At 36.5% G+C, this 13,298-nt stretch overlaps 1 protein-coding gene across 4 annotated transcripts in view; it reads right to left on the reverse strand.

Annotated features, from left to right (window-relative positions):
* CNTN6 (contactin 6) overlaps window positions 1-13,298 on the reverse strand; it is a 304,698-nt gene that overhangs the window by 16,536 nt on the left and 274,864 nt on the right. For all 4 annotated transcript variants that reach the window (XM_082719511.1, XM_082719510.1, XM_082719512.1 and 1 more), the window contains exons 13-17: window positions 9,378-9,553; window positions 8,897-9,014; window positions 7,943-8,101; window positions 7,674-7,823; window positions 4,725-4,795 (exon numbers count right to left, since the gene is read on the reverse strand). In XM_082719511.1, the coding sequence (XP_082575637.1) occupies window positions 4,725-4,795; window positions 7,674-7,823; window positions 7,943-8,101; window positions 8,897-9,014; window positions 9,378-9,553 (674 nt within the window). The remainder of the gene's footprint in view (window positions 1-4,724; window positions 4,796-7,673; window positions 7,824-7,942; window positions 8,102-8,896; window positions 9,015-9,377; window positions 9,554-13,298) is intronic.

Here is a 13,298-nt window from a genome sequence, read left to right on the forward strand (position 1 = left end):
AGAAAAAAGAAATTCAGAAATTCTTCTGGTAGTAAAATCTATTAAGTTGGTAAAGATTAAGAACAGAATCTTTGGTTTAGACCAAGGGCAGCAAACCATGACCTAAGAGCCAAATCTTGTCTGCAGCCTAGATTTGGAAATAACATAGTCACAACTGTCCCTTTATCTACAGTATGTGGGTGCTTTAGATGACAATGGCAAGGCTGGATGTTCTGAAAGAACATGTGGCCCAGAAGCCTGAATACTTTCCCTGACAGACACTTTACAAAATACATATATATTAACTCCCACTATAGGTGTTTATCTCTTCCTCCACAGTATTTTATCCTATTATTCCTAACCTTATCGTCATATTTTATACGACATAGTCACCACAAGTATCTCAAACTTGAGAGGACCTGGGAATATAAATTATGATAAGATGTGAATAAAGATATCCTTAAAAAGGAATTGGCATTTACTACATTCGGAAACAAACCAAATCAAACAAACAAACACAAAATATGCATTACTTTGGCACTGGAGAAAACACAAGGAGGATATTTATTTCAGGCAGATTATACCATGGTGTATTTACATGAGCAGTAACCTGGGATGCCCCGTGAAGTTGTCACCTATAAAGTCTAATGGTAGATTCTCACTGAATTTAAAATGGACATTAGTTGTGCATTAGTTTTGAAAGCCCGTCAGGTACGATCTTATCTACAACAGTGGTGACTTGGTCCTGGAATGGTCTCTCGACGCCCGGTTTCTTTTTCAAAACCTAGTTCTGAGAAGCTAGGGTGGTACCGTCCCTGACCTTCTTCCAAGCTGGATTAAGACTATCTTGTCCTGTTGGCCTCTGAACATGCAGACCTTTCTATAAAATGTATTTTTGGACCCCCACTGCTTGGAATGGAGTAGCTCTTCTTCCGTGAACTGAAAGAGTTCCTGAATGCCTTCTGGTGGCTTGAACTAATGTATGCGTCGCCTTCTAAATATATATAACCTATTCCTTAAAAAAAGTTTGGGCATCAGAAGGATTTGGCTCAGTCACTGCATGTATGTGATGCCAAATGTAAGTGATTCATGGGAAACTGCATCCATTAATGTAATTTCTGCAAGTATCTATCTATATATCTGATACCCCAAGAAAAAACACACAGAGCAAATGACTTGGACTAAATTTTTTTTTTTTTTAACAGATCAACAAATGTTTTCTGTAGAAGGCGAGATAGTAACTATTTTAAACAATGAGAGACATATGGTCTCTTGCAGCAGCATGAAAGCAGCAACACCATACACCTGAGAGGATGGGTGTGGCGGTAGGGGAATTTGTGTATGAAAACAGGGAGCAGGCCGGGTTTGGCCCACAGGTAATAGTTTGATGAAACCCGCTTTAAAAAAAGGACATTATAAATCATGGAAATATACATATTACATATATGTACACATATGTGTGTGTATGTGTATATATGTGTGTATATATATATATATATATATATATATAAAACTCACATCCTCTCTTTAAGAATAGTAGACACAGGATTTCCCATTCCTCTCACATACTGAACAGCAAAAACAATTATTTACTAACCTTTAGTAATTTCTGACCTTAGAGGAGAAAAAATAGTGCATGATATCAAGCAAAATTCCCTACATACTATGATGAAATGCTTACTTGGCCTTTGAAATAAATAACCTAATAACCTACTTACCATTATACTAAAGAAAACCTCTTGTAGGCTTATGTGGGAGTCACTGGTTTTGTGGGAAATGTGTTTGGAGGACAGGAATAATTTGATTAACCTACTGCCCAAGACAGATCTATAGGGACTCTTGTCCACCCTAAACCATGACATCATGTAGGGATAAATGAAATTCAAATTTAGGACAAAGTAAAAGAGTATGGAGTGAGAGTCCTGTGTTCAAATGCTCCACTGCCCATCACCCAAATCTTTTTTTAAGATTTATTTATTTTAGAGAGCAGAGAGTGGGAACAGGGACAGAGAGGGACAGAGGGAGAGGAAGAGGGGATCTCAAGGAAGCTCACGCTGAGCATGGAATCCTATTGGGGGGATAGATGGGCTTGATCCCACAACCCTGAGATTATGACCTGAGCTGAAATCAAGAGGTGGATGCTTAATGGACTAAGTCACCAAGCAGCACCCCCGCAATGTCACAGTTCTAAACCTGAAAGTGACATTACCCACCTAGCATTGCTGTGAGGACTCAGTGACATGAAATGCCCAGCACAGCTCAGAAACTCTGTAAGTGCTCCGTGAGTGTAGTCTCCTCTGCCACAGGCCTCTGAGAGTTTCTTCTCTCTCAGTACCACCCACCCATCCAACAGGTACTCCCGTGGCCATGCCACATTCCAGGCACTGTGCTGGGCTTGGAATGTCTATGTGAAACTAGGTATCCAGAAGAAAGGACGAGTTTTAGAGTAGCTAGGCCTGGTTTCCGGCCCTGTCATTTACAACCTTGAGAAAATAGCATCTCTGTGCCCGAATTTACTCACAGATTAAGAGGTTACTACCACCACCACTCTTTCTCTCTCCATCTTTAATGGAATTTTGTAAGGAATAAAATGGACCTTTTACTACTGCAAAATCATTTACAGATACAATGAAGTACTCTTATTCAACAACAGTGTTTCTAAACCTCAGCACCATTGACATTTTGGGCCAGATAATTCCTTGTGGTAGGGGCTGTCCTGTGCATTATAGGACATATAGCAGCATTGCTGGCCTCTGAACAAACACAACTCTCTTCCAACTCCGTTGTGACAATCAAACATGTCCTCAGATATTGTAAAATGTCTACCGAGGAATAAAATCACCCTGCTTCCCAATGAGAACTCCCTTTGTACATGTCAGCTGGGATGATTTTTAATTAAAACATCCATGGCCATCATGCTCTTAGGTGTAACATTAAAATGTCCGAGGAAGGGGATGTTTTGGCAGTATGAAAGTTATTATCAAGATGTCAAAAACATGAACCCAGGCAATGAAACAGGGCAGGGCTCTTTTATCAGTTAAGGCTGGGGCTCAAAGCTGACAACAAGGGTATGACATGATATGCATTCCAAAGAGAGACATCAAACCATTTATAGGCAAAATTTAGCCTCTCCTCTATGACAATGGTCTATCAAAGGAGTGTTTGTTTTTTAAGGAGAGAAGGGTAGGAAAATATTTCTTTTGAGAGATTTGTGGAAAAAGCTGTGCACTTCCCTCTTCCAAGGGAAAGTAATGGGGCCACGAGAGTCCTCTGCCTAACCAGTGAAGAGGCCTCACAAAGAACTACTTGGTATGTGCTCTCTGGAATTTGGGACAGATAGGTCCTTTTAAATGACAATGCCTGATACTTCTAAAGGAGAGAGAGATCTGGATAACACATGGTAGCAGAGTGAAGAGAGAGGCTAAGCAGGTATGCACTATATTCCACTGAACATGGGAACAAAAGTATGTTTGCTGATGATAAATGTGGATCCCATGCAAGAGGCCTGTCCATGAGTAGCTTTGAAAGGGACTCTATCCACAAAGACCATCTAGAAGAAAAAGACAACCTCCACCAGAAGGGACTGGACATTGTCCACAAGACTCCAGGAACTAAGGAGACGTTTCAGCAGCCAGTTGGGCTTGCATCAAGGAATTGTAACTAGAAGTCCCTAGCGAGGGATCTCCTGGATGCCTATCCCCCAACCAAAACACAAAACCAAACAAAAAACAACTACCCTATAAAATGACAGCATCTGATGGTTACTAGAAAGGAAGTGGATTTGGGGATGGGTGAATCAGGTGATGGGGATTAAAGAGCACACTTAGCATGATGAGCGCTAAGTAATGCATAAATTGCTGGGTCACGACACCATACAGCTTCAACTAATATAACATGTACGTTAACTCGACTGGAATCAAAATTGAAAACTTAATAAAAAAAAAAAAAAAACAGTGTCTGGCCATTTGCCACTTGTAGAGTACACCAAAGTCAAATTACAAATGTACTAGCAATCAGAACCTGTTCAGTACTCGTCCTCCTCTCTCAGTCCAAACCCACCACAACTCTGGAGGAGCAAGAGGTACCATAGGGAGTCGGGAAGGAAAACTCAGAATGAAGACCAGATAGAGAACTGACTACACGTTCCCTCTCAAAATGTGGAATCCTTAGACTGAGGCAAGCCCAAGCTACTAGAAACGAGAAACATTAGGTTGGAGAAAAGTCTAAAGTTTATGATAATAAAGAAGACTAAATTTTTTAATCGGTATAAAGATGGGCCTATATGTTAATTTGTAAGAATAAGAACCATAAAAGCTATGCCACCTGCCCAAGTTTTTGTCTGGATTCAGGGAAGTGTTTAAAGAATAGTGATAGGAAAAGAATTGTTTCCACCTGCACTCTACTGAGGCTAACTCATGTGCAAGAAAATAGTTCCAGAGGTAATAAATACAAAAATGTCTGGTCCATCAATTGACAGTCGAAATGCTATGATAAACCTTCAATAGACCATGAAGCTGTTTTTTTAAATTTGGGAGAGAATTGTGTTGAGTTAGTTATACTCTCTCACGTTACTAGAAATAAGTTTCTAATACCTCCTCTAAGTAATTTCATCATCAGGAGTCTTTCTTACCATGTATTTTTATATAATCTCAGTAGTGATCAAATAAATCTTTTTGTTTTTCAGTATTCTTCCTGGCCAACTAGATCTTTTTCTTTCAAAATAACTCAGTTGGACAGAAAATTACCTCCCACGTAATGACGAGTTCCGACCGACTTCCTCCACCTCCATTGATGTTTGTTGGTGCCACAACAGGGACTGAAAGCAACCAAGAGAAATGTGGGATGGCAATTATTAAAGTACATCTTCATCAGGAAAAATTTTGTTTTTAGATTTCACCTTTCAAAATCTCATGCTGCACATTGTGAGAGTCTTGCATTTTTAATGAACATAAATTATGTTTACACATATCCAAATTTCTCAGAGAGAGGACACAGTTGTGTTTGATACATGAGCACCCTGGCTCCAAAATTAATTAAAAATCGAGTAACATCGTGTATTTGACATTATTATGCATCATCTACTAATTGGCAAAATGATGTTCCATTCAGATGGTAACAGTGACATTGCTGATTTAGTGCCTAATTATACAGTTGTGCTGTAAACAAGTTACCGAGGCAGTCTATTAATTAATTCTTTTTTTAATAAACAAACTAAAACGAGTTTTCTTTTTTATTTTTAGTCATCAAGAGAATTTAACATTTAAAAATGCACTTTAAAAATATGTAAGTATATAAATTCTTGTTATTATAACTCTGTGTTTGAATCTCACATTCTCTCAGTATGGAACAGGAAGGACTTTTCCTCTAACCTTTCACAAGCCAGCTAAGAAGATGGACCCCTGTCAGGGATGTAACAGAGGTGATTTTCTCTGTTTAACTCCATGACTCTAAGAATGTTCCAGACACTGATCATTTTTATGAATTAGAAAACAATTATACCCTTCACATATACTCTTAAGAGGACTGATATGACAAATAATGGGTAATTTGAGGTCAATTACAAAACTGATGAAAGTATGTGTTGATCTTGTAATATAAAATCAGAATGGGGCTTTACTTTATATATGTGGAAGTACTGAAATGTAATCCTTTTCATGAAATAATGGCAGATGCATCTTAAATCTGTGATAATGAATATATCTGCATGATATATTTTTTAAAGACTGAATTTACACATAACTACCTAGATTTGGCCATTTTTGATCAAGATCCAGAGGTGGGGGGTGGAAGTGCCCAGGTATGTTTGCTGACTGATAGACAGGAATTATAATACATAATATTTAATTGTCCATTTCAAAAATTTCTCCCACTGTGGAGACCAGTCAGACAAATTTAGAAAACTTACTTTAATTATTGCCATTTGACGCAGATGTTTAACTTTATAAACAACATAGTGATATGAGTCTAATTGTTCTTCTTAATAATAGCACCTATCAGACATTACCTGTTTTCATATTCAAATTTTCCCTTTATCTGCTTTGATCTTCACAATGAATTTAAAAGACTGCCTTGTACCTACACCCCATTTTTTAAGTCTTCCATGGCCTTTGGCCAAAAACACATAAATCCATGTGGGTTCTACAGCTGTAGGATTTCTGGTACTTGGCAACTTAGAGCGACACTTTTTTAGGATCATTAAAGAGTGTAGATACATAAAGAAATTATTTTAAATTAGACTTTTATTCACTCTCTACAAAGCTTCCAATAGTCTGGACAACAAAATTCCTTTTTTTTTTTTTTAAATTTCTTTTTCAAATGAAACATACTAAACCTAAAACATATTGAGAAGAAGCTACAGGGGGGGAAAAAAAGGACACACCGGTATGATTAGGAAACTTGGGGTAATTATTATGAACACCAGGTCTCATCATGCTACTGAAACAAGAATGTTAGTGGTTAATAGAAGGCAGTACACACTCTTTACTGTAAAACTTTACAGTTAGAGTCAACCCTGCCCAAAGCTACCATGATATCAATCAGTGGTAAAAAAAAAAAAGCCTAAAACTCAAGGTAACAGTGATTCATAGGCCACCACAGAGATTCTCCTCCAGCCAGTTTATGGTAAGGTCTGGGACTTTCTATATTTATACATTTCTTTATGCCAATCTCTTTCTCGTCTAGGTTAAGACCCGTGGTTACGGAGAATGCTGGTGCCCAAGTCTGAAGGTCTGAGCTCAAATCCTGACTCTGTCCAAAACAATCAGCTAAGATCCTGGTCCTCCTTCTCCTCTTCTGTAAAATAAAGGACTCTCCTCTCAGCTCTAAACTTCTAGGATGATCTCATTTAAGATCTTACAGTAAAATATTTTGTTTTTCAGTCCCAATCCTATAATGAAAATACTTACATTATCTTTAATTTGAAAAGAGACTTAATGGTATCTGACAGTTGTGCACTTAATTGACGTACTTTGTGCTTGTTAAGCTAAACCAGAGACAACAGAGCAATCCCTCATTTATATGACTGAATAGGAACGTGAACTTTGTAGCTGCATGTAGCAAGCAGATCAAATGTTACCCTGGATGCAAAGTTTAAGAGAAGAACAAAGAGGATCCACTGAATAAAGCTTAAGAAGGGGTGATTTCTGAGCCAGGTTCTACTTGTATTTTGCTGTTCAGTGAACCAACTGATGCTCAATTAGTGCTTCTGTTAAATGAGCTTAGGATTTACCTCATTTGCATGGGAAAGAATTTATACTATTGCTCAATGAAGCTGCAACTAGGTCAGAGTTGAGAAATAGATGGAAATATGTGGCTGATTGCACCTACAGAGTTTCAATTAATTCTTGGCTACAACATTTAATGAAACAAGCAGTAACTCATTTGCATGTAGAAATCTACAGATTCTCTGTTGGAGTTTGGCTAGAAAATTGATGAGATGAGAGGACAACTTCTGAAAAACTCTTATTTTTGACATGCCTGCTTAGCTATAATCATCTCTTATTGAACTTATATTGAGGAGAAAATACTCCCTACTTTGGGTACATAAAAATGTGAAAATGAAAGCTGCTGGTTTCCTGCCTCTGACTTGGGACCCAAAATACTATAAGACCCATAAAAATACTTCTTACTTGTATGCTTTAAGAATGATACCATAAAGGATCTTCCACGTGTTTTAGAAGACAATAATATCTTACCCGATGCTTTGGTTCTTAACAGTTCTGATGCTTTACTTGGTTCTCCAATCCCAATGCTGTTCCCAGCAACGACGCGAAATTCATATTCCACCCAAGGACTCAAACCAACCACTGTTGCATTGTATGTCTTGCCACTGAGAATTTCTGGAACTAAAAACGAGGAGGGTACTTAAGGCATCAAAACTGGCACTACTTAACATCAATCAATCAATCAATCAATATCGAACATCTGTTTTAGAAAAACACCTGAAAACATTGGTGTCACTTACCAGTTGAAACAGCCTGCCAACCCACAGAAAATGGTGTCCGAGCCTGAACAGTAAATATTTGAATGGGACTATTATTATCTGAGCCTGGTCTCCAGCTTAGTTGAGAAGTAGTACTGGAAATGTGTTCCACTCTTACATCCTCGGGGGGACCTGGTGGACCTTGAAAAATATGTTTGATGATAACTATATTGAAAATTATAAATTCATTGATTTGAGATAGGGCAGTTTATTCTTATTGGTATACTTAAAAAATAAAATATTGAACATAATGTACTTTTAGCAAATTGAGATAAAACTTTATTAATTCAGTTTACATGAGGAGAGACTAATTTAGAAATCTTCCTTTGAAGATTAGAAAATTCAGTCAGTTAAGCGACCAACTCTTGATTTCAGCTCAGGTCATGATTTCAGGGTTGTGAGACTGAGTCTTGCATTGGGCTCTGTGCTAGGCATGGAGCCTGCTTAAGATTTTCTCCCTCCCCACTAACTCTTAAAAAAAAAAGAGAGAAAGAAAATTCCAATCATGGAATTGTTGATTATCATCCATCAGGGAGCTATCCTCAAAAACTGAAAACAACTTTAATATGTTCCTTTTTCAAAAGGTAACTAAAGTAAATGCAGTTTATATGGAGACCTATAGGAATATATGACTTTGACCCTATTCTGATGAGTATGGTTTATTATAAATAGAAGGCATGCCTAATTTTTAGGGACTGACACTGCACAATGAGTCTGACCTTTCCTTATAAATACACAAAATCTACTCAATTCACTATCCATATCCATACTACATATGCCCTGGAGTCTTAAAGTTTAGAAAATTAAAAAAAAATCTATATTTTTATCTCACTTCTTTATCATGATGTGGTTGGTTATTCAAAGATTTACCACTTATTTATTAACATTTCTGGCTTGAATAAATAATGGCTCATTTATTTTCACTGTTATGCTCACCTCTAACAATGATATCAGCTACAGCAGATAAACTTTCTAGAGTTGTTTTTACCGTGCATAGGTATTTTCCTGAATGATTTAACTGAATATTCCTTATCATCAAATCCCCAACAGATTCCTGCAGATAGAAGATGAAAGGGGGATAAAAACACAATAATTCCCAGCAGGTCCCATTTTTTTTTTTTTTACAGCTGGATAAATATTAAATATGAGACAACTCTGAAATTAGGAGATATACTAGTATCATTGTATGATCCCTCTATATGATCCCTTTCTCTATCCCCTCTATTATAATTGCATCTAGAACACAAGCATTTGTATGAAATACAGTAAACAAAATAAAACAAAAACAGATGCAGCTTCAGAAACAGACAGTGGTTATCCATGCAAATAAATATGGGGAGAATATTTAAGAAAGATGTTGATTCATGTGAAAAACTTGATTTATCTTAGTAAGTACTTGAAAATTTCATCAACTTACTCCTCCAATCCTTTCAAAATGAGTCACTCCCTTTTTTAAGTCTATGACATCTCCATTGAAAGACCATATAAATACAACTTCAATGGATGGGTCATGGGACACCTGGCATGGTAGGACTATACTCTCTCCAACTGTAACGTCCATTTTGGAAGGTGGAATGGTAATAACAGTCCTCTCTGTTGAGAAAAAATATTATTATTAGAAAAAACTTTTGAAATATGACATATGGCAGCAAAATACATATTTTACATGCCTTTGCAATTGCTTGAAATTATATAAATATAAACTTGTAGTTCTCCTATATTCCATATGAATAATTCTATTCCCCCTTTTTCAAATATGTCTGCAGTAATCAGTATAGCTTATTACTTGTAATAAAAGGACAGTTTTACTCATATTTTATATAAAAATAAATAGTTGATAGAAAACTGTGGACTTCAAAAGATAGTATTCCATACATGAAAAATGCACCACACAGTTTTTATTGTTTTTTGTTTTTTTTTTTTTTTTTATTCTGAAGTTCTAGGTGCAACATTACAATCCACACACTGGTTGCAGCTCTAGTCTGTGTTAATTTTGTATACTGTGAGAAAAATAATTCCATTAAGATCTTAAATACAATATTTTATATAGAGATTTATAATCACAAGTATATATTTGCTGGTGTGAATATAATATCTATCCCATATCTGACATAGCTCTGATAATAATTTTCTGTTTTATCTAAAGACACAATGTGAAGGGGAAAGATGTATGTTGTTCCTCTCTTACCCAGATTTTCCAAGGCTAGAATTCTACATATATCATAAAACACTTCCCATTAGAAATATTAGTCATAGTGTCAACCACTGTTCCATAAATCCTAGCATTTCACTGACCAGAGTTTCAAAGGTCATTTCCAAAAGTGTTCTAGTTGGACTCGAGAGTCCTATATTTCTCTGATTAAAAGAGACTCATAGCAATAGATCCTATTTGACTCTCTCTCTCTCTCTCTCTCTCTCTTTCTCTCTCCCTCCCTCCCTCTCTCTCTATATATATATAAATATATATGTATTTTCTCATAACAAAATGAATAGTTTTCTATTTTAGAAGGTTTATAATTGACTGAAAGGGGAAAATCAGTAAACACAAAGAAGCCCTGGGCATATGTTTGGATTCAGATAGGCACTATTTTACTAAAATAAAATACATTTTAAGAAATTTACATTTAAGAATTAGAAGTTTAGGCAAATTATACTGAAAAAATACTGTACATAAAGACGTTTCAAAACTGTGAAATAAGAACCTGGAGAATCTCTTTCTCTAAAGATCATTTGTGAGATAAAGTTGAACCCTGTAGAAATTAATAATCTTGAGTTTTAAGGTACATATTGATAAAAAGAGGCATGGAAAAATAAAAGCACATTTTATATTTCTGCATATAATGCAGAAAATTGAACTCAACCAACATCAGGTATATCTTTATGCTTGGGTAATTTATTCATTTTTTACATTTGCATAATTTAAAAATGCTCTTTACTATATGAGATATATACACTTTCTAATTATTTTTGGAGAAAAGTTCGAAGAATGATTTTTATGGACTACAACCTTTCCTAATTCCAAGCCCTCTTCACTTCTCTCCCCTAGAGTAAGGGTTTCAAGAACACTTTTTAGAACTAGAAAAATATTTTTCTTCTTGTAGTTTTTGGGAAAAAGAATGTATTGCGAATGTCTTATTTACATTTATGGGAGGATGAGTTGACTAATTGGATGTGTTAGTGCGAAACCACTCTGATTTAAAGTTTTAGATCATGCAATTAAAGTAATTTTCAAACATTAAAAATGACAGCAACTCCTTCCATTTATGGCGCCACAAAGTAGCAAAGTTAGACAAATCATTCCCTGCATACATAGCTCATTGGTAGTATAATAATAATGACTAAGAATTCATGAATAAGAAATATTTATTATAATTTTTAATGTTTAGATGTCATCACTAGTTAATTCATTTATTAAACTAGTATTTTACTGAACACCTACCAAATTCCAGCCATCTGTCAGGAGGAAAAAAAAAAACAACAACAATATCAAATATAAATCATACAGTGCCTGCCTTCACAGAGATTTAAGTCTAAAGAGAGAAGCTGACACTAATCAAATCATATTAATGGATATGTAGTTACAGCTGTGATAAATGTCATATATTAGAGGTAAATGACCCCATTAAAATGGGGGACCCTGCGGGGTCAGTTTATTGAAAAAGAGTTGCTTTGGCTGAGGATAAAAGGCAAATAGGAGTTAGCTAGGCAAAGATGGCAGATGGGGGAATGATATCTATGTCCGTGACAGGTAGGCACATTTACAAAGGGTCTGTGTGAAGAAGAAACATGGATGGTAGATGGAGAGCAGTCGTTTTGCTGGAAATCCTATTATTAGAGTATAACACAAGAGTGAAGATGGGAAACCGGAAGCTGGGTGATAGTCACAGTAAAAGACATAACTGAGATATCTTTAGGATCAGCTACATAATCTGTGGGTCGCAATGTGAAATGAAAATGTGGGGTACTTTGGTCAAAAAATAAAGAAGTTCTCTTGAAGATATTAAACATAAAGCAACTTGCTTTAGAAATGTGGCATAACTTATAAAATGTAAAAGAGTAATGGTGATACATGAGTCACAGCATAAACTTGCAAATTGCAAAAAATGTATTTTTGGTGTCAGTTTTATATAGTACATGAAATAATGCTTTATTAAAGTTCTATCTTGCTTGCCCTAAGATTTTTCTCACATTTCTGTAAATTTACTTACTGGAATTTGTTTTAAGCAACTTCATTTTCAATTGATGTAACTGGCATCAGTTGGAATGTAAAATCACAAATATTTTTCAATAATTTTTGATTTTGCAAAGGATCTTTCTCTGCTGATATAACTGTTACTGAACGGTAAAGAGTAGTTTATAGGATGTGACAACACTAAAATACAGTTCTGATAAGTTATGTTGAAATACAAATTTTAGAACATCTAGCGCTGGTAATAACACAGAACAATTTTTTTTTTCTAGAAGATTTAACTCTTCATACAAATCCAGTTCGTGTAAGTCTGAATTAAATTTTAAAAGTACATTTAAACAATGGAACTACAATGTTCTTCTGACATATTCTGTAACTTCTGAGGCCTTACAAGAAACTGAAAGTGCCTTAATGACTTGCGTGTAATCCAAAATGCCTATTTATGCATTCTATCGCCTTATCTTCAATTACAAGGAAACACTCATTAATAATTGGTCCACCTGGAGCTTCTTCTAAAAATGGTGTTCTTTTGCACTGAGTGGAAAAAAATCTTTAAATTTAATTTCTGTTTCTAAGCCTCTGGATATTCGCAATGCAATGCTGGACAAATTTTAAAAACCGTGTACGCTAAACTCTTTGAAGAATGTGAATAACTTTGTGTGGTGCCTCATTACAATGCTCCTGCGCAGGCTTTTATTTTATGTCTTTACTGACAAAGTTTACTGCCTGAACCCTGGCAGTTCCTGTCTTGGCGCTCAGGTTGAAGAGTTACTATTTCTGCACACGTCACAGAGATCACAAGCACAGACGCTGGGGACAGTTGGGCAAGTGGCCCCTTCACATTAGATCCCAGCACTGGTCACTTTCTGAGTCCCTTGTTCTCCTGAGACACCTGCAGCAAGCCACGGAAACTTCTGGGCTGCTGTGACCTTCAGCGCCACTAGTCTGGGCCCAGGTCCTGAGGCCCACCTTCTCAGGACCTCAGCACTCCTGCCACGACGTACGTGGTCCTGGCACACGGTACAGCCTCCTGCGCGTGGATGCTGTCTTTTTGGTGAAGGGGCCCGAGCCCGTTTGCACGTGGGCTGCTGCGCTGCACCATAAGCAGGTGCACGTGCTACCCCCCAGCATACCCCTCTGCTCAAAAGC

Source organism: Mustela nivalis (assembly GCF_964662115.1).
Source record: "Mustela nivalis genome assembly, chromosome: 1".
In the NCBI taxonomy this organism is placed as follows: domain Eukaryota; kingdom Metazoa; phylum Chordata; class Mammalia; order Carnivora; family Mustelidae; genus Mustela; species Mustela nivalis.